At 44.4% G+C, this 25862-nt stretch overlaps 1 protein-coding gene across 1 annotated transcript in view; it reads right to left on the reverse strand.

Annotated features, from left to right (window-relative positions):
* Positions 1 to 1340: 1340 nt before the first annotated feature.
* Positions 1341 to 25862, reverse strand: part of FAM199X (family with sequence similarity 199, X-linked) — an 85248-nt gene continuing 60726 nt past the window's right edge. The window contains exons 4-6 of the mRNA XM_078688674.1: positions 24280 to 24441; positions 23488 to 23748; positions 1341 to 3357 (exon numbers count right to left, since the gene is read on the reverse strand). Coding sequence (XP_078544800.1) covers positions 3187 to 3357; positions 23488 to 23748; positions 24280 to 24441 — 594 coding nt within the window. The 3' untranslated portion in view covers positions 1341 to 3186. The remainder of the gene's footprint in view (positions 3358 to 23487; positions 23749 to 24279; positions 24442 to 25862) is intronic.

Below are 25862 nucleotides of genomic sequence, written 5' to 3' on the forward strand. Positions count from 1 at the left end.
CTAATGGCACCGTTATCAGATAAGAGATGAAAGCAGACTGTCTGGTACTGCGAAGATCCAGGTTTTCAGTCTTTTCTTAAACATGGATTCCAGCTGTATGAGTCTTAGTTGGGTGGGTAGATAGTTCAATGCTTTTGTTCCCAGCACTGTAGTAGTATTCAACCCTTTCGATCTGTTAACCTCTACTGCTACCAAATCGTGAGGATACACTATACATTGGCTCATGCACCAGGCTCATCATGTCTTCAAAGAGTACACAACCTCTGCTCCTCAGGTGCTCAAATTCTGCATACTACAGATCCCCTAACTCAAAGCCCCATGGTCTAAACTATATTTATACCACATTTTAGATTCCACACTCAAGGCCCAGGAATCAGGATGAAGATTTTTGTAAAGAAGGTGAGTGCAAAATCATTGTAAGAGGACCTGGGGACACAGTAGTTCTGTATTAATCTTGCATAGTACAGATTCATATAGCTGGAAGGATAAGCAAGAGAAGTATATGGAAAAATAGAAACATACAGACCCCGCTTACGTCATTGGTACACAAAACCCTATCCTTCCCAACACACTGCACAATACCAACACTGTGCATACTCCTACAAACAAACGCAGGCCTGGAGATAAGCTAAGAAGACCATTATCACTATCCAAAATAACTTACACCACACACAGTACACTAGGGGCACAACAATCACAAAATTGGTTTAGAGTCATCTCAGTAACATTAATCTCTATTGATGGAGCTTCATGGCAATCAATTCTAGCTCAAACACACAACAGTGTTTAAAAGCCCCATTGGCAAACCCTGGGAAAAAGACATAGTAAGGGGTAGATACTACAGACAGCTTCAGTACCTCTCCAAGAACTATTATATCGCTAATAAGATGGTCACTATATTTATTCCACATTTTAGATTCCGGACTTTAAGAAGAGGAGGGGGTCAAGAAGCAGCTTGATCATGCATTGAAGCAAAGGCCTTCACTGGGTGGTCACTTTGGTAGGTACGCTGGCTGAGAATGAGTACTTCTGGAGTCACACCTCATATCAGAAGCCTGATAAAGCTGGTGAAACATTGTCCAAACCATTGCTAACCCCCCTCCCCCAATCTGTATTTTGTTTTGTTCCATATCAAAAGCTCCAGACCTAAAAATCGAGGTGTATGCAGGAGTTGCAAAGCAGGGTTGGCATTTTCTTGTCTTGATAGATTTAAGCAGCAATTTAAGTTCTCACCACTAAGTGGAAGAGGCATCCACAAACTAAGAACGGGAGCAACCACCAGCCCCCTCCCTCTCATCTCTCCACTCTTTCAACTGCAAGAGTAACAGGGTCATCATAAATCCATATCTGGTTACTTTAATGAGAAAGCCATTTGCAGTTTACGAACAGAAGAATGTACATGGAAATTTCCAATGTAAGAACCACTGTTGTATAAAGTCGCACAGTAACACAGGTGACCAAGACACAAAAAATGAGAAATATAATTTGATAAATGTAAGCATCTAGCAAGATTCTGCGAAATCACGCCTGTTTAGATGGAGAAATAATAGCAATAGAATATGAAACAGACCAAAAATGTAATTCACAAAGTACTTAACTTAGCAGATATGTTCCATCATTTGTACTTTACCTCATAACAATAACAAAAATAATTACATGGAGAGAATGAATTCCAGAAAACTGAAACATGTAAACTTTAGTTACTTTGTGTCCAATCAAAGCAGAACACAACGAAATATATGAATTATAAAGCTGAATTTCAAAAGTTAGATACCTCTAATTCAATTGGACCAAAAGAAAATTTTGCAGCGAACTGTTTGAACTTAAAACTCCAAATATTCCCATTAATGCTGCAATGTGTACATGTACACATTTAATACAAACTAGTCTTTAAATGGCATTAATTCATCATTTTGCTCGCTTTCAAATCAAAAAGTTAATTAAGGTTCATTTGGAAATGATTACAACAAAACTCAAATTTTTCATATCACGTTAAATGCTGCTTTCAGTATGTGAAATGTTGCCGTTTCTTAAAGTAACCATAGCTGGCCAAACAGTAAAATGTACTCTTAGAAAGCAAACATAAAAAGGTACAGCTATATACATATTTACATACACAAATATACACAGACCCATCGAAAATATTACTGCCCATATAATTTACAAACGTTACTTATAATTTACACTCCATTTTCCTTTAAATCAGTGTTCCTGCTAAGCCTTATGCATGGGCAGTGAGTGGGCTGTTGTATGAAGAAAACCCTCAATGAGTGCACAACAGAAACTGGTCCACCAAATATACCACGTACTAGTGCCGCAAATCACCTGAGCCTTCCAATGTGTAGGCTACTTGTCAGAATAAGATCTGCATATCATGCGATTTTTACTTCTCACAGAAGTGGGAATAATCACTAAACACTGTATTGGCCATGTTGTAGTAAAATACAAGTGTGGCAAAAACGGTGCCAGGATGTGTTTCAGCATACTGGTAAATACCTGCATTTCTTTATAAACTGATTTGTGAAGGACGTCCAACAATGCATTTTAAATGAGTGGCAAGCGCCACACAACCCGACCTGAATTTGCGTCCCATCTAATGTGGTGAAAAAACTCCATAGGCACACTTCAGAATGACACGAATAAGAGGAAGGAGCAGTTCGAGTGCAAGTGCAGATCAAGAGAGAAAATTAGACTACCATCATTCCCATGCTGGACAAATTTGAAATGCACGGTATAGCTGCAGATACAAATTACATTCCCATTGCTTTCTTAGACATTTCCATTAATCAGATACTCAGGTAGTGGACATTTGGTGACCTCTCAGTGCATGAGGCACACGTTTGGGTGGTTCTAGCAGTAAAAATGTCAGGTAACAAGACTACAAAAAGTGCATTGATCTGCAGAAAAAAGTGCAAAAAGACAAATGGTGAAGATGAATGCTACTTTCACCATCACGCAAGAAACGTTTTGTTGATACAATTTCCAGGCAACATATATGTCTTTAGCATGGACACATCATGTTACAGTACAGGTCAAAGTTGCAGATGCCCAAGTAATTCCACTGACCCAGCTATCAACTGCAAGCATCACCAACTCACAATCACAAATTTTAGGAAAAGGGAAATCAAATCTAAATAAGGAAAAACAATGTCAGGCTTAGAAAGAACACTGATCGGTTCACCCTTGTCACATCAGAATATCCACATCGCCTTCGTGGTCCTCTTCATTGACTTTAACAGAGAGAACCTCTTCATTAACAAATAAACCACTTAATCTTTCCTTTCGCGCTTGTCTCTGCTCCTTTAGTTGCCTTTTCCGTAAAGCCTTCTGTTGAAGCTTCCTTTGTTTGGAACGTTTCTGGTGAAATACAAGACAAAAAGCGAAGAAAAACATTGGTCAGGTTTTTAAATAATGCAAACGGGGAAAAAAAAGACAATGACTTGAGTTACATTTTACATCTGAAATAGTATCATTTTGCCCAATTCAAGGTTATATGGATGTCAAACCTTCCATATTATGAGACACACTAGAAATTGAAACGTGTGTCAGTTTTACTGCTAGTTTATAGATTACATGTAAAATTCCCAGGGGTATTCACATCAAATAAAATAAAACAAAATATAAAATACAGAAACACCATGATGGGAATCTATACCAGATATAGAACAGCAAAACTATTACAAGAACATCTCTTGCCCCAGTTGTGTGCTTAGTCTCACATTCAGACAGTCAAGTTTTGTAAACTTGTGCCTGAATCATCAAGTAACTTCACTACAGATCTTCTGAATACTAATTATACACAAAGCAACCTCGTAGTGATGGGTAGTGTGCGAAGTACTATATTCATGTTTATGCCAGAAATCAAGTATGTTTTAAGGCAGAAGTTAAACAAAAACATACATTCATTTAAAACTTTATTTCAATCAGTATGATCATAAAAGAATTTTGAGCAGAATCCAACATCTCATTTAAGTTAAAAACAAGTAAATAAAAAAATGGTATTCAGACATGACGTAACATTATAACTAAATGGTTTTGCCTACACAGATCCAATTTGCAGTCAGTCCTGATATCACGATCTGCAGTTACCTATATATACAGTACTTGGGTTCAATTTATAGTAACAAGATATTTTATCTGCACTTAATCCGACACTCATATCAACTCACAATCAATAATGCATATAATTATATACAGTACTTTTATTAATCATTAAGACTATTATTAGTAGCATAACTGGATACATTAAAGTGCTTGTGCAAGAATAGAATGAAAAATGTGCAAAACCTTGAATATGGACAGAAGGGTCATGTAATAATAGTTTACTTCATGGAGAGAGATAAAAACCATTGTTGTGGACCGTTAAACACCAGTCCTGATTCTTGATAGTCTTAAAACCCAGTATTACATACCTTAAGTATGTTACATGATTAAAATATTGTTGGGATAGGCATAAAATCCATCTAAAATGCCAACAAATAGCATCCATAGCTGACTACAAGTTGAGCATCTCAATCTTAAAGTCCCAAAAATATCTCAAGTTCTGTGCAAAAGGCCTCCGGGATATGCTGTGCTTTGATCCCACTGGATTTCCAGAGAAAGACTTCAAACAGCGTGGAGGCAGCACCAGGTATGTAGTCACAGACCAAAGCATAAAGTTATTTTGAAATTTCTTTTATTTTTATTCTTTGTAAGTAATGCAAAAACAGCCAACGCGTTTCATTCCTACCCGAGGAACTTCGTCAGGGCGATAGTGTTTGTTCCAGATTAATACAAGGCCACTTTGTATACTGAATCACTCCGATGTAATTGCCCGATTCCAAAATCCCATATATCACTAGTACGTACAAAAAAAGACACCGGAGTACCTGTAAGTGAATGTATGAACAGTCCCAGTTTAATTGGGAAGTGGCACGATGTTCAAAGTGGCCATGATAAGCCACCAGTTTTTCCAATCAGAAAATGAAGTCTTCGGTAATCCTTCCCGTACCTCGTAAGACGATATCTAAAATTCCAACAGTTACAAGCGGGACAAGGTATACACTAAATTAGTCACCATCTTTGGGGGGCATTTTTTTTTTTTTTAAACTCGTCAAGTGCACCACATGGAAAATAAAAAACCTGCCATCGAGTAAGCTATGGGGAGGCTGGTGTCGTATTTCAGTAGCCTAAAGGCCTCTGAGCATTGCCCGGTTCCTAGATTTCTGCATATCTGAACCAGCCATAGTTTTCCTGCTTTTTTGTAGCCAGTACAGACAAAGAACACATGGCTTCCAGATTCTTCTGCACAGTTGCATGCCGGGCAACTCAACATTTGTTTGCCCACCCACTTATTCGTAAAAGCACGCAGTGGCAGTACCCCGTGCCTGAACTGTAGATCGAGCTTTCTTGCGGCAGCCAGCTTGATATCATTAAGCACCGGCTCTAATGTGTACTGATCTTTAATTTCCATAAACTCAGCAGTGAGTATCCCCAATGAATGGTTCCCCTGAAGCTGGGTAAGTTTAGTCTCCCAATAACGACCCTTTAGCTCTTCCCTTGAGACTGTAGGGCATTGGATTTCAGGATTAACCTAAAGATTACACAGACCCATTAGTGTAAGGGTACTCCTGACATATGTAAACCATGGTAGTCTCCGTGCCCCTGGTAGATTCAACACCTCTCGGAGTTCCTTCCTATATTCAAGCAATTCAGGAGTAACACACAGGCGTCTCCAGAATAGAAGGGGTCTCAAAGATGCTTCATCCACAATTGACCTAACACCCAGGTCTAGACTTAGTGGAATAAGTGGGGTGCTGCGGGGAAGACCAAGCAATTGTCTAACAAAAAGATTTTCTGTTTGTGTTCGGTATCGGTGCAGTCGTAGTCGTGCCCCCAAATTTCAGCTCCATATATGGCAGCACCTCTAGCTTGAACCCTATATATCTCTACTACTGGGCCCACAGGTTTGTGGCTAGAGTTGTGAAACACCGTGGACAAACCCCCCCCCCGTTTGCACCAACTTCATACTTGTTTATTTGATCTGTGCTCCCCAGTCCATTTTTTCAGTAATAGTAATACTGAGGTAATCAAAGATAGATACCCTCTCTAATGGGCTACCTTCTAGGCATGGGTTTGGCCGGGTACTTTAATGAGTTAAATACCATAAATATTTTTTTTCAGATTAATCTCAAGCCCCCTTACAGAAGGTATCAAATTTATGTAGGACCCTCTGTATACCCATTGGGATTTTAGATAATAACAGGGTATCGTCAGCGAAAATCATGGCCGGAATATTACGTGCTGCCAACTTTGGTGCGTCTAGATCTTTCTCAGAGTTCAACAAGTAGACTAGCCCATTGATAAAAAGACTAAAAAGAGTTGGGGCGAGGAGACACCCTTGGCGGACTCCTCTGTCTACAGGGAAAGGTGTAGGGAGTTCCCCAAGTTTGCCAAATCTGATCTGTGCATAATTTCCTTTGTGCAACCGTTTTATTACTGGACACAAATATGGTGGAATCCCCATCTCTAGCAGGACTGCCGACAGCTTCTCTCTTGGGACCAGGTCGAATGCAGATTTCAGGTCCACAAAAATTAAATAGAGGCTGCCACCCTCTATACAAATGGTCTTCCAGTGTAATAATTGTAGCCTGAAAATCTGGTCTAGAGTGGACATTTTTTCTCCAAACCCTGCTTGGAACGGGCTGAGGACTTTATGTTCCTCCATCCAGCTCTGCAAACGATATAAAAATATGCGTGCAAAGATTTTTTGACTGATGTCGATAAGGCTTATGAGCATCAGGGAACTCTTTTTAAAAATTGGGATTATTTCAGCCCCGGCCCAACTGGTAGGAATAGCCAAAACCTGCATAACAGCATTATATAAAACCCAGAAATACAGAGCCCAAATGGTTGGTTCACTTCGGAACAAATCCCCGGGGATCTTGCCAAGCCCTGGTGCCTTACCAGCCGCAATTTGGCTTAGGGCACCAGTTACCTTTGTGAGGGTTATCATTGAAGAATCATCCACCGCTCTAGGGGTTTTCTTGTTTGCATTAGAGCAATATGCCTGCAGATGGTAACATATGTCATTTGTTGTATTAACCCCTGACTTAGCTCTTGAGTAGAGGGACTCAGTGATCCCTCCAAACATTGGCTCCTAGGTTTGGCTCTATTGCCAATTTACCTTCAGTGCTACCTGTGTTCACCACATTCCAAAAGATCTTCATGTCACGGGATCCCAGAGAGCTTTTGAGGGTTTACCACTTTTCACTTTCCTAGTGTTTTTTTGCCTCCACCGTACTTGTTCGGTAGGCTGTTCTACGGATTTTAATCAGCGGTCTATTTTTAGCCTTAATGGTAGAGACCAAAGATTTTTTGGCCTTTCTGCAGTTTCCATTAAACTATGGATGACGGGGTATTCTTTTATTACTGGCCTTTTTTATTGGAAAGAAAAAGTCAGCCATGGTGACGGTTAACTTTGTGTGGTTCCGGGCAACCTTCGGCAGTTCAAATTGCGTATTATTGGCGGAGACAGATTGAATAGAGTCCATAAGAAACTGGATGACAGATACAGGGCGCCTAGCTTTTGAGATTTACTCAAGTCCGCCCATTGTACTCTCCGCCTACAGTTAGAAATAATCAGTCTGCCATCAGTAGGTGTAGCATAGTTGTTGGTACTCTCAAGGGTTAATTTGAGTAGTTCTAAAACTAGCGCATTATGGTCACTATCATGACGCGGCACAATCTTAAAATCAGCTACGCAGTGCCATGATGTTATACTGAGCAAAATATAAATCAATTAGCGTATCTTTGCCAATTCTATTAAAAGTATGCTTACTAGGGGTTTTCAGACTTAGTTTTACCATTACATTCTCTCAATGAATGTTTTAGTGCCAGAGAATTCATCTGAAGTACCAAGTGAGTCCATGCTTTTACTAACGGACAGGTTGAGTCTGGTAGAACCCAATACAGATCTTCACATAGGGTGTCCCTATGGCATGCATCTAGGGGCTCATACTGACAGTTGAAATCCCCCTCTATAATCAGCAGGTAGGTGTCAGGAATGTTACCAAGGAATGTTGTTAGCTCGTCAAGGGCCCTTGAATCTTAACTGCGGCTAACTGGTCTGGAATAGAGGTTTATTGGGGCAACAGTGGTCCTTGAAGAGAAATTAAGGAGGGCAAACAGTATGTCATTTGAGGCGGTTTCTAGCTGGGTAGATGTACAACCCAGATGTGTCCCTACCCAAGTGCTCAGCCCCCCCAATGGCCTCCCCTTCCTCCTGAAGTGGCTGTACGGTATATATGGGATAACCTAGTTTGAATAGATCGCCCCCCTTGCCCAAGTTTCTTGGAACATGCAGATTTTGTGTTGTTCAATGAAGCTCCCCCAGTCAGTACTATCCATCTTTGGGGGCAAGGCCGGCCACGTTCCAAGAAATAACTTGCAGCCTCGATAGATCCGGCCCTCCGTCATTGGTCGTACATTCTGGGGACGGGGGGGGGGGGGGGGGGGGGAGCATAATCTCGCCTATACACAAACCTAACTTCTGAGAAGACCCACAGTTGGAGATGTGGGGTTGGCTATTAGTTATTCCCCTCCAAGTTCTAACTTATTATCTCCTTCGGTCACTTTCTGCCTCCCACTGGACTCACCCTCTTCTATCATACACTGTTCGGTGGCAACCCCTACTTGATGTTTATTATCCTTTACCCTGCATCCCTTAGATACAAGTCAATCCACTTCAAGGGCCCCAAACCGGTTAGTTGTGGGAATAGAGAAGAGTGGTCGCTTCGGCGGTTTGATTCCCAAAGTATCTGTTTGATAATTTTGATTTAGTGGCCTTGTGAGAAAGTGCCATCTTTCTTGCATAGGTATGCCCCCACTTTTTGCTGAATTGCTGATGTGCTTTGACTGAGTGTGCCCAGGGCTCCTGCCAACCAGGTGCCCAGGGCCTGTGCTCCTTCCATAAAACGGTGTTGAAACCAAAACCCAATTGGCATCTCTGGCAACCTGTCAGCCCCTGGTAAATGGGACCCTAGGTACCCAGGGCTTGGTGACCAGAAGACCCCTAAGGGCTGCAGCACTCATTGTGCCACCCTTAGGGGCCCTGTGCCCCGACACCCACACAATGCCTTTGCAGGCTGAGTGTCTAAGTACAGAACTAAACAAGGAGTCGACATGGCACACATCTCTGTGTGCCATGCCCACAAACCCACTGCCCTGGCATACATCAGCCACCCCCTCTAGCTGGGTGCCCTATGCCAGTGGTGTGGGCACAGATGCATGAGCCCTGTACCCCTGCAGTACCCAGGGCCATTCCAGGGCACTGTAAGTGCAGCGATGCCATTAAGAGTATATGGTGCTGGGAGGTTGACATTACGAACTCCACAGCAACAGCACCATAATGGCTACACTGAAGACTGACAAGTTCAAACTTCTCAGCACATTAAACCCACACTGATGCCAGTGTGGGATTTAATGTAAAATGCACTAGAGGGAATCTTAGAGATGCCCCCTGAACCCTAACCTACAATCCACGTCTTGTCTGAGAGGCTACATAGGCTGCCACACAGCAGACATGTTGCTTGACCCCTGGGTGGAGTGCCCTCGCTCTCCTGGGCCTGCAACAATGCACATCCTGGGACGAGGTGCCAAGCCTCCTCCGCCAGGATGGGCAGGGGAAGCTTCAAAGGCATTCTGCCTTTGTGAGCTTCTCCAGACCATTTGCTGTACTCAGCAACTGGCCCCCACCAGTTCTGACCCCCAATGACGGGAAGACTGGCGGGAAACCCTACGTCAGGAAGGGGGGGGTGCCAGCCTGTGCCAACTCCACCCCTCAGGTGGGAGAGGAGAGGTAAAGCACGACCCGGGCTCCGGCCATCTTGAAGATGGGGAGCCCTGCCCAATCACAGCTAGGCTCCAGCCCCCCTAACACATGATAGGAGGAGGCTAGGGGGAGTACCCACCCCAGGACAGGGACCCATTGGTCCCTGCCCATGCCCTACTGTAACACCCCTAAATTTAGTATTAAGGGGCACCCTGAACCTTCCTTCCACAGTTCCCGATAGCAACAAGAAGAAGACCAAGAAACAAGAAGACCTGCCGTGCAGCTGCTAACAAAAGGACGACGCCCACTGACTTGGCCCCAGAACCCTACAGGCCTGTTGATCCTTGAACCTGCTCCTGCCAAACTCCGGCGTCTACAGCGGACAGCAACGTCGACAACCCCGGAGGACCTGCCTGCCTTGAACCTTCCACAAGACTGGAACTCCCACGAGCAGTGGTTCTGCTCCAACAGCAATACCCCTGGTGCCAGCCAGAAACCGTGAATCCAGCCCACTCTGCACCCGCCCAGCCCGGCCTTTGCCTGAGTGATCCAAGACCACAAGGACGCCCCCCCCCCCGGCGACTGGGACCCGAAGTCTAGTACCCAAAGACCCTCCTCGACGACCCAGACGACACCTGCAGCCTCAGAACCAGGGATCCCTTCAACCGTGACCAGCTGAGGGTAAGATTTCCCAATGCCAAAAGACACCCCTGCACACAGCGCCCCACGGCCCCCTGTGCCCTTCTCTGGGGTACCTACCTCTTCTCCAGGATCCCAACTTACCTCTCGAAGTGGTGGTCGCACCGGAAGAATCTCCGTCCCCGAACCTGCAGCCTTTGTTCACTTTTTAACTTTCCCATTGGATAACATTCAGAGCCAGACGGCTCAAAAGCACCCTGCACCCAGCCGCCCGAGTGCCACTGGGAGTGCAACTACTACCCTACTCTACTTCCCCACTTGCCGTGAGTAAGTGACCAGGAGTTCAACTCCCACAACTGCGTGGCCTGCTTGCAGCCACCAACCAGAGGCCCCCTACCCTCCTTTGGATTGCATTGGGCCTACTCTCTTTAGCACCCATCAATGGTGGCAGCAATAATACAAATAAGGATAGAGAAGAGGATTCTGCTCCTAAAATCCCCAAAAGGATTGTCCCTAAATTTGAGGAAGGTGATGACATCACCAAGTGGTTTGCAGCCTTTGAGAGGGCTTGTGAAATAAGGAGAGTAAAGAAACCTCTTTGGGGGGGCACTCCTGTGGGAACTGTTCTCTGGTAACTGCAGAGACAGGCTACTGACCCTCTCTGGGACAGATGCAGGGTCCTATGACCTCATGAAGAACAGTCCGAGGGATTTGGACTCACTACTGAGGAGTACAAATTAGATTCAGGGGGCTCACAAAACCCAGACCCCGTCCTGGATTGATTTCGTAGACTACTCAGCAAAGACATTGGATGGTTGGTTAGCTGGACATAATGTGCATGATTTCACTGGACTATACAATCTGTTTATGAAAGAACATATATTATGTAACTGCACGAATGAAACGCTGCATCAGCATTTGGTAGACCTAGGTCTAATTTCTCCCCAAGAATTGGGAAAGAAGGCAGACCATTGGTTCAAGACTAGGGTGATGAGGACAACCACTGGGGGTGACCAAAAGAAGGTGGTTACAAAACCTCCCCAGGGGAAAGGTGGTGAGAATTCCCAAGATAAAAAAAATCTGAGTCTTCCAAAGGGCCCCAAAAGCCTGTACAGGTGGGTGGGTCCCAAACTACTCTCTATGTGCCTCAGCACTATAGGGGGAAGAATTTTGATCCCTTCAAGGCCTTTTGTAACAACTGTAAAAAGGAGGGACATTTAACTGTAAACAAAAATTGCCCCCACACCAAAGCCCTTAAGGCACCCAGTACAGCTACTCCTGGGTCAGCAAGTCTACAAATGGGATCAGAGGAGTGCCCAGAGCAAATCTAGGAGTACACTCAAGCAAGTCTTGTCTTCAATGGGGAAGTGGAGTTTTCCACTGTAGGTGTGTGGCCACCCAACTTGAAAAAGTATTTGCAGTACCCATACATTAATGGAACTAGGATAGAAGCCCTGAGGGATACAGGTGCCAGTGTCTCTATGGTGAGAAATACACTGGTTTCCCCAGAGCAATACCTGATTGGGAAAACTCACCCAGTCACCAATGCTGACAGTGTTACCACTATTCATCCTATGGCTATGGTGACATTAGCCGGAAAGGGGGGGGAGGGGGGTTACTGGCATGAAACAGGTAGTGGTCTCACAGAATTTGCCAGCCCACTGTCTGCTTGGAAATGACCTAGAAACTTCAGCCTGGGCTGAAGTTGAGCAAGTAACCCATGCAGCCATGCAGGGTATCCCTGAATTGGTGTGTGCGCAAACCAGAGCACAGAGCAAAAAGAAGGGTGAACAAGTAGGTTTGGAGCCTGAAAGTATGGCCCAACCAACAAAGAGAAAAAGCAAGAAGACTGGGGGACAAGAAGACAGCAAACCTCTCAGGACCCCCCTCCTCAGGGAGAGGACCTGGAAACCCTAGAGGTAACTAAGCCCATGGAACTTGAGCATTACCAGGTTGAACTCCTGGGCCCAGGGGGACCACTAGGGAAGAGCTGTGCCAGGGTCAGCAAGACTGTCCCACTCTTGAAAGCCTGAGGCAGCAAGCGGTTTCAGAAGCACAGGGAGATGCCAACAAGCCTTTGCAACTGCAAGTAGAGGAGGTGCACAGGGGTTTCATTCCTGCGGCTTCTCTCAAACTTGGTGAGAGGAGTTGGCAGGCCTCGAGGAATGTGGAGAACCACCACCTGTGTTTCTGAGCTTTTTAGAGTCCGTAGGAGCCCAGGAACAGCATACCGGTCAGCCTAGTTGTGGAACCTGCAGATGCTGGGAAGTAACTCCTTCACTTCAAGGGAGATTCCTTCAGGTGTCTTGGATTCCACAGGCCTTGGAAGGTTTCCTGTATGGAGCACAGGCACGGACGTTGCACCAGACTACCAGGGCGAAGAGCTCAGAAGAAGCAGGAGTCTTCCCAGTTGCAGCCCTGGTGCCCAGAGCAAAGTCCAGCAAAGTCCAGAGTGCCCAGACGGTTGAAGTTGAAGTGGTGTCCGAGTTATATTGTGCCCCATGACAATTCTAGGAACCCACCCTCAGGTAATCCCTTAAGAACCCTATGGAAGGGGTTGGGACGATATAGGGGCTCCCTTCTTAAGGAGGGGCAGGACAGAGAGGGGAGTGGGGGGTGGAGGAAGATACTTTAGCGCCAGAGCGGGACCCAACGGCTCCCTGAACTGAGTTGAGCGGGACTATGCATGGAGGGCACCAAATGATGTGCCCTGCACGCAGAATATGTGGCGTTGCAAGCACGTCCACACTGTCCCAATACACTAAACCCTGTCTGTGAGGTGGTCACCCCTCCCTGTGACAGGATGCCTATTTTTCTGCCTTGCTCTGCTAGAGCTTGGCTCAGCAGCAGGAGGGCATATTTGAGTCTCTGGTTAGCACCAGCCATGTTGTGCTGTCTGGGTCTAAAAGACTTGCACCGGGAGCACGAAGGACCTAACAGAGGGCCTTTACAGTGCTTGGAATCATACCTCCTACAACTTTTATGGTGTGGGAGGTATGATTCCAACATAAAACACAACCGGGTTCGTTACAGCCAGTTTCGAGATGGTCATCGCCGAATGACGCGGTGCCCATCTATAGGTTATATGGCTTGCTCACTTACAACCCTGGAGAATGGACTCCGAAGACTGTAGGGGTGTCCTGCTCATGCAGGGTAACCCTCACTCTTAGAACCAGGCACCCTGCCTTCAAGATTGAAAAGGCCTGCTGTAGGGGTGACTTATGGGTTTCCCTATATCTAAGGTCACTGCACTTAAAACCTATATCTTTCTTAAGTGGTGCTAGCATAAGCGTACACAGGCTGCAATGGCAGGCCTGTAGAGATAGTTTGAATGGTCTCCCATAGGTGGCATAATACATGCTTCAGCCTATGGGGGACCTCTGGACTACCTATGTCCTGGGTACCTTAGTACCATATACTATGGACAGATAAGGGTACCCCAAGCATCCAATCTGGGATGTACCCAAGTACTTACCATAACAGTTTAGGAGGAAAAAGAAAGACTGGGGTCCTGATTAGCAGGGCCTCGGTCAGACTAGTCATAAACATCATTACATCAAGCAAAAAGTGGGGGTAACCATGAAAAGCAGATCCTACTTTCCTACACACCTAATAATACAGCATGTTATAAAATCCCTAAATAGCACAGTACTGAGAAAGCACACCCATCCTAACGAAAAAGAATAATCCTGCAAACGCTTTGAAAAAGTTTCAATTAGAATGTTGGAACACAGATAAACGTCACATTCTGGCGGAACCTGGTTCCAGGGGTTTCCCTCAGCTATACTGAGTTGCTGGTCTCCTTTCACCACATTGTCTTTTTTTCAGCCTGAAAGTCATTCACTACCAATAAAGAAACTGGAATTTGCAGTGGGAGGAAATTCGAGGTGGTCAGGCGGGTACCTCATTATGTAAAATACAAAATATCTGGGTTCCACAAAACGTACTGGGTGCCCTTGGAGGGCTGAGGAAAGCAGAGTAATCACAAGACAAGTCGATTTGTTCTTTTGCTGTCAGGGTAATCTCCCAATTGCTTTGTCTCTCATCATCACTGTCATCATCATCATCATGTCATGTGCAGGGTGCACCCCTAGCTGGGGTCTGAGTTACGACCAGACTAAGGCTCATCTATTTTTTTTTTAGAGCATTAGCACCTCCAAGAGGGGCATGGGGTGTGAACCCCTGCTCAAATTCTGCCTTACTTTGGCCTTGCAGAAGTAGGCGAAATCTCATCTTTTTAAGGTTTGTGTAGTTTTTGCTCAGGTTGCCAGTCTTGAATGCTCTTCCACATCATTTTTTATTTATGGGGTGTATTTGTTCAGCAGTAGACCGGATAAGATATATTAATGAAATAAATAAAATGGTTCATGGCTACTGCTTTCTTCACCAATTCCCATTCGGATATCTTTTTACTCATTCAACAGAATCTCTGGCTGGCGAATGTTGCTGGATTACTGGACCTTCTCTGATTTCGGCCCAGTGCTTTCCAATGGAGACAAGGGGTGCCTGTAGACACACTATTGTAAGTAGATCGGTTGCAGAGGGCCAAGCTTTGGGGGTTAGGTCAAGTACGGGGGCATCAAAGCAGCACCAACATGCACCACCAGCAGTACAGGGGCGGCCGGGTGCAGGGTGCAATTTTGGTGTCTGGCACCAATGTTTTACAATAGGGATTCGGCTTTCATCAAAGAAGCTGCAGGCGTGGCACCAGAGGTTGTAGGAGAAAGACCAAAAGACAGCAGCGTTAAGTAGGGATGTGGTGGGTTGTAGGGGCACCGTCCGTTCAGCTCATCCAGCTACAGGGCATTCGGGTCAGGGGTGCCTTTCGATGTCAGTTTTCTTACCTGAGCCCGTCGGGGTGAGCCTCTGGATTCACACTGCTGGTGCAGTCATGGAGGTCAGCCAGCACTAGACGCAAGGTCGGGATCGCTGGGGAGACTTCACAGCACAGGTGAGCCACTCACTCGGGCCGTTGGTGTTTAGTACAGAGTAGGAAGGAGACGTGGATCCGCCTGGATCTGGAGTCCTTAGAGTAGATTTTTTTTGGACAAGTCGCTGTCCCTGGGAGATTGGAGTCTTGTTCAAGGGCAGCAGTCCTCCCAGGGTTTCAAAGGATGCTGTCTGCAATACAGGTCACAGGTTTGCAGAAGCTGGAGACAGGCGGGTAGGGCTGGTGCCAAGGCAGTCTTCTCTGCAGGGTTGTCTTCTTAGGTCATCGCAGATGTAGTTACTAGGTCTGGGGGGAAACAGCCTGAATACTAGATTTAGGGGCGTTTTTTGAAGTAGAAGGTAGAACCAATGAGCACCTTACCTGGGGTGACTACATCCTCTATTATACCACCCTCCTGTGGGAGGGGAGGTGGGGGTGGGGGGGAAATAGACCTAGCCCGATTGGAGGGGACTGAAAGATGTGCTTCATCTCGCCTCCCCCACCTTAGGGGTGGAGTTGGCAGAGGTGGGCACACCTACTATTCTTGTTTTCCGCCTAAAGTGGGGGTGTAAACTGGGGGCAGCCATCTGCTACTCACAGCAGTTTCGGTGGGTGGGGGAGGGGGCTTGTCACATTACAAAAGCGGCAGGTCTTTGAAGCTCCCCTGTTCGAGCACAGGCCCATCCTGGGGGGAGGAGGTGCAACACCTCTGCCCTGGATGTGCATGGTTTCTGGTCCCAGAGAGCAAAGGGTCTCTACCCAGGGGGTCCGGAAACATGTTTGGCCGTGGCTGGCTGCCGACAGCCAGTCAGAACCTACACTAGAGCTGGCAGGTTTTCAAGGGGGCAACTCTGAGGTGCCCTCTGGGTACATGGTACAATACATCCCACACAGACCTTGTGAATTTATTGAAAGGAGTAGTTTAGTACCAAACACTTCTGTGTTCATGAAAACATCATGGTGCTGTGGGACTCGAGACATTGAGTTTCCAGCCCATGTACTCTCTATGGCCTCACTGGCATTTACAATGTTAGGAAAAGGACCCAAATATTGTAGGGGCATAGCTGCTAATGTAGATATGCCCTCATTTGTGGTATGGTGCACCTTGCTTTAGGACTGGAGGCCTGCTAGAGGGGTGACTTTCCTATGCCTTAAGACAGTATAAGCTGGCACCCAGGCAGTGTGTCATGCCGTGTCGTTTTCTCCCTCACAGGGGCATGCTAACTGCAAGGGCAGTGGCGTGGTCCCAGTGAGGGGGGCGTGGCCACAAGGGTCCCTCTTTAGCTCCCAGGCCCTATGTACCTCGGGTACCGCTTACTAGGGACTAACATGGGGGTAGAAGTAACAATTGGGTGTTTGTGGCACAGGGAACCTGGTTGACAGGAGCCCTGTGCACTACAATTGAAACCATATCAAAACCAAGCAAAACGTGGGGAACTAATCATGCAAAAGAAGCACTTTCTCACACATAGGACAGAGGGAAGAGTACAAAGCTCTGACTGCTCAGCCTAGCTATGCTTGGAGAATCTATAGCACAAAAGGAACTAACTTGCTTATCCAAAGACAGGAATAAATCTCAATGCAAAGTACAACAATCCATTTATCAGAATATTTATACGTGTCATGACATCTTCAACGAGCTAAGTATTCTGGCCTGTTGTGTCAACCAGAACCATGAAGACGAATCCCCAATAATTATCATCATAAAGTTCTACTTACTTTATGCAATTGCTACTCATTGATACAAGGCGCACGGAAGCAACACGTCAAAACATTTAAGAAATAATGTTTGATATTAACTTACAGCAAGTACAAAAAATAAAGCGGTCTCAGTACCCTTAACAATGTACACCACTTCAACTGAAATCAAAAATACTTCTACCAAAGAGCGCGAAAATGATAAAGATGGGCTCCAAGCAACATCAACATGTACATCTCAATTAAATGGCAAGAAGCTGTGTGGGAAAACAAAGCGCACAATGTGGAACCATAAATTCAGATATCTCTCGGCACACTGGGCAGGTTTGATGCTCCTATACTCGGACGGGACATTAAATACATACATTTGTCAGGCTTTTAGCCTTACTACGTGGACAAATGAGCAGTGACTGAGCGTGCAGCCATGCTTAAGTCCCCAAAACAAGACAAAGCACATGACTGCAGCCCACTGTGCACCGTACCCTTCTTCTCAGCATTCATATTTACAATACACAGATTAAAAACAAAACAGAAAGGGATGACCTACCACCTGCGACCCACAGGAAACAAGATGTAGGCAACAATGACAACGCGCGAACAGGACTCCGGCAGTGTTGTTAACCCTGATCAGTCCGAATGAATAACAACGCAGAAGGAGGAGGAGGAGGAGGAGGAAAGAGCTTTGCCTGCTCAGCTGCTGCCGGCAGTGTGTAGGTGGATCTCAAGCCAAAACAAGCCCCACCTCCATTGAAATGAAGTGCGAAGCAAGAACATGCATACGAAAAGAAGCCCAAGACATCCCCCACAGCACAAAAAAAACAACAAAAAAAACCACAAGAACAAAAAACATACAGGAGATGTTAAATAAAGGCGCACTACGAGCACTGCTCGAAGCAGTGTCACAGGTGGGAGGGGTGTGCTTTGCAGGCAAACCAAGGAGAAATCATATGGGCACCGTCAATAAATAAAGGCGCACAGCGAGCGCTGATACAGGACCGCTAAGAATTGAAATAGTGTTTACAAGGGTTAAAATAACATGCAGCGTAAGAGCCCATGAAACAGGGCCAGTCCATAGAGGAGGTTACAATATTTGAAAAGGAGGGAAAAGTAAATGAAAAGGCCAGAGGAGCCAATACAAAAGATGGGAGGGGCTTCAAGCGCATATCCTGAACATGGCATGTCTCAAAGAGACACTGCAAGCGGTGCCTAGGCGAGACCTAAAAAGGTAGATATAGGTCCATAACTCACAGAAGAAATGGGATCCATGCCAGTTTTCGAAAGAATGGAAATAACTGCCCATTTTCTGTGCTGGAGGATAACAACCAGACGACATACGTAGCTTGACAAATGTCACTTAGTAATGGGTCTTTACTATCTGTAGGAAAAATTGCTACCACTATGCAATATAAAATTTAAGCATCTGAAGTCAGAATTAACTAAATTACTGTCTGTAATAAGAAAAAAAGTCTTATTTCCAAGCATGACCACTTTCGAGACTATTGAGGCACAACTTGTATAGCCAACTGTAATGTTTCATAAAGGTGCCCCAATATATGCTCAGGTAGTCACCTAACCTTTCACTTATATTCTCCCCTACCATTACACTACATAACAGTTCTTGGGACTGACCTTTTCCCTAGTTATGATACTGCTCACAGGACGTAGGGTTTTCTGTGACAGCTAGCCTCATCCATTATGCATGAGGATTCTTGAAAACTCAGCAGGACTACCATCTCCTGCTATGTATAGGGGTCATTCCTTCCGTCATCCTAAGTCTGACATGACACAGCAAGGTAGAACCCTGAGGGTACTACTTTGAGAATATAAACATCATATCTTGTTGAGGCAGTCGGAGGAGAAAAGGACTTTCATGTTGACACACTGACGCGAGACGCCCAAGTTCCTGCATGCAGACACTCCAGCTCGCAGTGGTCCGACATCCTTCGCAGGGTGTCCTTCGAGACCAAGACGTGGGTCCCACAGTCTCTCACGTCACGTAATGGGGTTGACTTTATCCTAGAGGGATTCTTGGCTTTACACCTACATATATGCTTGGTGCACTTAGGTACATCTAGTTAGGGCCACATCGTAGAAGTACGCATTTTACGGTCATGTACTTTATATATTTGCCTGTATTCATTGTTTTAGCAAGATGGTAGCAATCTATCATTCTTTTACTCTGTCAGTGCTTCTAATCCTTTATATCTGTTTCTGTCTAATGCTTGTTTCAGCACACCTATGTTACACTAGAATGACGCTGGTTCAATAAATGCCTATTGGAAAATGTCCCCATAGTTTATTCTGTGTATCTCTCTGAGACAAAGTGAGCAAAAGTGACTGAGCAAAAAGTATTGCACTGTTTCCACGATCCGGAGGGATCAGGGTTGTCATGTTCAATAGTTGCCAAGAACTATTCTCTCCTTAGTAAGAGAGGTTTCTAGTGGCACTGTGAGCTAGCTGGCACACAAGCTAACATACCCGGTGGGGGTGTCTAGAATCAGCCCAGACACCAATCCTAGTGTATGTTGTCTAAACATGCAGGTCCTATATAGGTTTATAGGAACTACACGACAACACATATACCATCAACAACTAATGTAGAGAAAATGGAAGGCACCAGAAAAGAGAATAAAATGTATGGCTAGACAAACTTTTTTGGGGGGGGGGGGGGAAGGAAGTAGAAGATGTAAACACTCGCCTGTTATCTTTACAACACCATGATTTCCATTGCTAACCATGCAGTGACCTCAACTTTTCCCGAGAAAACATGCAAGCATATTGAACGAAAATTACAGTTAAGGAAATGAATAACTAATGTCTACACCAACCTCCGACTTTGATTTTTTTTTTTTTTTTTACTTTCAGCATAACTGTTGTTTAAGGCTATCTTACAAACAATTCCAAAATGCACAAGGAGGTTTTCCAAACATTGTTGCCTTCCTAAACGCCTCTTTGGCATCAGATACAGTGCCTCTGAGATTTTACAAGGCAATGGTTAGCCTGCAGTTGAAGAAGCCAAGGGCGAATCCAAAATGTTTTAAGAATTATCGCCCTGTATCCCGGCTACCATTTCCAGCTAAAATCTTGTTGTGGCATGTATAAATCCTGTACGAAATTCATGGAAGATCATCCATTGTTCCATTCAGGTCTTCAGAACCATCATAGTACTGAGCTGGTGATCCTCTCTGTACTGGATTAACTTAGATTGGAGGCTGATCAGAACAAATATTCCTTGTTGATTATGCTGGACCTCACAGCAGCATTTCCTACTGTGGACCATTAAATGCTTATGCAACGGTTAAGGATTGTGGGATTACAGGGTCTGCACTTTTATGGAGTTCTTCGTTCTTGAACGATCAGTCACAGAGGGTGCAGATGGGTGGTCATATTTCCAGAGAAACGGCTCTTTCTTACGGGGTCCCTCAGGGATCGGTGCTGTCAGCATTGCCGTTTAATATCCATCTATATCCGTTGATAGCAGCATTAGCACAGTTGGATTGCCAACTGTTTAACTATGCAGATAATACCCAGCTGATCGAGAGTTCAACGGAGGCACAGTTAAACAGGCAGAATATTCTTAGGTTCACTGTGAACTGGATGACAGCGAACTCCCTGAAAGTGAACCGAGAAAAGACAAGTTCCTACTAACTCCATGAAGGGAATCCATGGATCGTTGGTTTTTGGCCCCGAGAGTCAAGTCCTGTCCCAGAATCCGCGCCAGCAGTGAAAAGCATGGTTATCAAGCTGGACAGTAACCTGTAGATGGGCTGGGCAGGTGACACTACTGGTTGGAAGCTGCACAGGTCTTCTTACAAAGCTCCGGAAATTGGTTCCTATTCTTTCTTTTACCATTATGATAACAGTGGTGGCTGCATTGATCAGGTCACGGTTCGACTATGGCAATACCTTGTACATTGGCCTCCCCAATAAGTTGCTGGGTAAGCTTCAAGTGGTTATGAATGTTGCTGCAACTCGATTGTTCAAGCTACCAAGACAGGCACATGCATTGCTACTGCTGCAACAATTGCACTGGCTACCAGTCAAACATAGGGCCAGGTTTAAAGGCCTATGCATTGCGCACAAGTCATTGTATGGCAGAGTACTAGCCTGTATTGAGGACCAGCTGAGGCGCTATGGGGCTGGACACAGTCTTCACTCTTCTGAGGCGATCTTGCTGAACTATCAATACTTTAATAAATCCACCATGGGCGGTCGGGCTTTTTCAGTTCTGATACCACAGACATGGAACAGATTAGCAGACAGTTTGAGGAGAGAAACCAATCTCCTCCCCTTATGGAAGAGATTGAAAACATTCTTATTTGAACAAGCTTTTGGAAAAGAAGGACTTTCTCATTTTAATAATATATCTGTAGCAACATGGTATCATAACTCTACTATAAGGGGCAAGAGACTAGTGGTATGTGCGTGCTACCCAAGTGTTATTAACATTAAGGCAATAGACCAGGAAAGGCATTCGAAGTGGAAATAAATTATGCCATCCATAAATATGCCAATATACTGTTTATTTTTTTGCAATTACCACCTCCTCATCCCTCAAACTACCTAAGAAAGAAACTAAGAAAAAGCATTCAGTAGTGTATTAATTCTCAGAACCAAACAAGTTTAGTTGCAGCCAAGTGGGGTTAAACCCAAGGCTAACCCATCAATGTGCGCTCAAGGATGATAAAATGCAAAAGGGAGGGGTAAGCGGACATGCAGATCAAGTCAACCTTAAACTGACTGTGTACTTTGCATACCTCAACACCATTCATTCCTTTACAACTATTAATGTAGGCTGAAATGCTGGAAACATCCAGGTAGTTTAGACTTTCCTAAATGTTCTTTGTAAGGACACCAATGAGACCAGCTTACTTTAAGGGGGCAGGGGGTTGTTAGCCAAAGATTCAGTGCGATTGAACAAAACTAATAAGAATTGAGGAGGAATGCATCATTCGATCTTCATTCTCTCAAAAGTGTAGCTCTATATCAGTGGAGCTAGGGCTGGTAAAGGGCAGCTCTTGCCAGGACTTTGTCTTTATTCCCTACTTCACCATCAAGAGTATGTAGAAACAAGCATTTTGTTACGAGTCAGATTTCTTGTTCGGCATAAAACCTGAAGAACAATTACCAAAAAAAAAACCATGCATTTTTATGCCTACTCGGTGTGGGGAAGTGTGGCAAAGGGTGGAGGAGGGGAGGACTTGTCACAGCCTCCATGCAAGCTGTCACTTATGTCCCACAAGGTCTAACAATTGCCCTAACAAGGAAAACGAAGATCGCAGGTCATAGAAATAGTTTGCGGCTATATGGTACCAGTCTCTGCGCTGGAAACGAGAAAAAGCATGAGTTTCACCTCCATTCCACCTCTCTTCCTCAGAAGATAAAACTCTTGTGTACGGAGAAGCAACCAGCCTCCCAGCATTTTCCCCTTGATGATAGCATTTTGTCAGAGCACGGATGAATATGGGCAGGGAAGGTTCAGCAAAGAGGGTTGAAAGAGACATCACTGAAGGATGGTGCAACGAAGGAAGGCGTAAAAGGCCCCGAAAGGGACACAGGGAAGGGTTTAAGTGTAAGAGGAAATGGGCTGCTAGTATGGAAACAGAAGAGGGGACATCGCTCCAACCATATCTGAATTTTGGTGGTGGTGTATAGGTGGCAGCGATTGCAGCATCACTTCTAGTCAGAGTACAAGCAACTGCGAAATAATTACAACAACCACATCTAATATTCCAGCCAATGAACTACAGCGTGTTTCAAGATATCCAGCTGTCGTGAGCAGGGTAAAGTGAACACGTGTGCTTTTACTAAAGTGAATGGATGCTGTAAAGTCATTTAATTTCAACGAGCACACAGTTTTGCCCCATGAAAGGAGATATGACTAATCCACCGGCTCCTTACCGTCAAGGAGCCCACGTCTTGAAAAACACTCAAACTATTTCCTATTTTTGGTGCTAGACCCTCACTATGCAAAAACATACACAGACACCACCCAGAACATACAGAGGGGGAAGCAAAAAAATCTGAAAGACAAAAGAAAATGTTAAGAGTTTGTCACAAAAACTACACAGTAGGTTATTTACACTTACCAGGTACTAAGACCAACAGGAGTCAACATGCTTTATAAATAAGCCTAGTTGTCCCTCATTCAATCTCACAATTTTCCAATGCATGCCGCAAAATGCATTCTTGAGCACAATCTACAATGCACAGTCTACAATTATTACTAAAGACTTCTGCATCCAGTTTAGTTACAAAAAACACCAGCTGTTCGACTCTGCAACAATGTGCTAGCATTCCTAGACTGGAAATGGGAAGTGTAAACTATTGAGAGGCATAAAAAGATTATGCTACAGTGAACAATTTAAAGTAAGGTGTTTCCAGAAGAACCTCTTAAACAATGGTTTACCTTTGAATCACGGATTCTCTCTGCAGCACTTGCAGATAAATTGCTGTCACTCTGAGCACGGCTCATGTTGGCACTGGAATTTGACGCAGAGTTGCCTGCACTGGATCCGCTGCTGCTTGCAGTACTGACCATGCTGGCACTGCTGCTGCCAGCGCTGGCACCGCTCACCCCGCTAGTGCTGGCACAGCTGTGACTGTTCCTCTTCCAGCAGTCTCGAGCTGTTCGCTGGCGAGGCCCATGCTCTTTAATATAATTCCTCACCTTAATTGCAGGGACAAAATATTCAAATTACCCATCAGCTTATAGTGAACTAAAAAGCAAATCTAGGTTATGGAAGGAAAACAGCTGTCTAACAAACGATAACTTGCATCCATGATTAGGTAAAAAATAAAATTGTGCTCAACGAGGACTGAATTTGCAAAACCCATGCTCGCAGCATCATAGATAGAACTTAAGTCCCCACCAAAAAAGCCATTATTTGGTCATCTACCAAATGAAGTACGAAAACCACAAGTACTTCGTTATACATTTTTGAGTCATTAGTCTTTTAGAAGGGCTGGTAATTCAACCCTTAATCACTCCTGATGTGGGACAAAACCGTGAACAGAGTGCCGCACACTTTAAATAGCATGAGTTTGTTTTGATATATAGTTCAATATATATACGGTTCCTCATAATGAAAGTAAGAACTGGCGCTTCAGCAATAAGAAGACCAGGATTGAAATTAAAAATGATCAGAAAACATGACAAAAATGTAAAAAGATGTACCATTTGTAAGCATTCTTAACCGACCTGTTTCAACTTTTCATCCGTCAAACAGTTCAATTCAATGATGAACTCGCTATCTGTTGGTGAAATCTGTGCTGCGGGATCGATGATTTTTATAATATCAAGCTGCTCCCGGAGGCCCATCTCGGTACTAACTCTCCGACTGAGGTATTCAATATATTCCACCTTAAAAGAAAAAAAGGCAAAATCCCCATTACTTCACAGAAATGCCATATTGCACTGCATTATAGGAGTTCAAATTGTGAAGAAAAGCAGTAATTCACTAAACATTACCTCTGTCACACACAAAGCACACCAGTGCTAATTAGGACCACAAGCAATTTTCTTAAGTTGATTATGGCCTTTTTTTCCTTTTCAATAAGAGGTACATGGGCGCTGTACCATACACAAGATTACTCAAACAAAAGGGCATCGAAAGTGAATGTTTTACACAGTGCATACATAGCCTCTGAACAGGTTTTAGTCGATACCCATCAAATAAGCAATAATGAAACTAAAAAGTGTGAAAAAGCAGGGGTAACTAACTTTCAGTAGGGTGTTTGTCGGTAGGTTTGTCTATGCATCAGAAGTGTTTCCACTTATTTCCTAAAACTGAAAGAAAAACTTCTTAACTGTGGCATTAGAACGGCACTGGAGTAATCTTATCTTTATTCAAGTGCACAGTAGCAATTTTCTCAGCATTGTTAATGAGTATCTTTTAGAACAGCGGTTCTTTGCCTGTAGTCCATGGACCGCCATGAGTCTGCTAGGGTTTAGAAAATAATAGATTAAGTACCTATACATCAAAAGCAAAATTTAATTTTTCAAAGCGCTCTGTAAATGTGAAGTAATTGAACAATGGAAGCGAACAATTAAGCTGCTCTCCTTATCCCAATTGCTGGAAGCAGCATAAATAAAACAAACTGAATTTAGAATGGACAATTGGAAGCCTCAATTGGAGCAAAGACAGTGATATGCTAGATTCTAGCATGTCATTTCGCCTTTCAGATGACATTATATTCTTTGAAAAACAAATTTTGAGGGAAATGGACAAATTGAACAAGAATAGTATTTCATACAAATCCAATTTGAATAAACATGAGCACCTTGCTCTAAAAAGTTTAGCGAATAATCCTTGGACGGTTATAAAACCTGCCAACAAAGGAGGGGGAATTGTCCTGTGGGACAGCAATGATTACGATAATGAGGTGTTGAAACAACTGAGTAATCCGGCCCATTACCGTAAAATCCAGGACAGTCCCGCTGCTTTACTCAGAGCCAAGATCTTGCATTTAACTGCACAGGCACTTGATTGTGGATACCTGTGTAACCAAAGAATACGACTACTTGAATTCCTCGATGCAAAAAGTTCCGAGTTGGTCTGTACTTTCGAAAGTCCATAAAGATGCTGTAAAACACCCTGGGCGCCCGATCATTGCCGCATGTGGCTCATTACTTGAGCCACTTGCTAAATATAAAGATACTTTTCTAAAGCCATTCGTCAGTGCCACACAAGCTTATGTGAGGGACACTATGGATTTTATCCATAAGATTGAACAGTCTATGTTCGACGGAGACCACTAGTTGTTGGTCTCCTTCGACATTGA

Source organism: Lissotriton helveticus, chromosome 4_1, assembly GCF_964261635.1.
Source record: "Lissotriton helveticus chromosome 4_1, aLisHel1.1, whole genome shotgun sequence".
In the NCBI taxonomy this organism is placed as follows: Eukaryota; Metazoa; Chordata; class Amphibia; order Caudata; family Salamandridae; genus Lissotriton; species Lissotriton helveticus.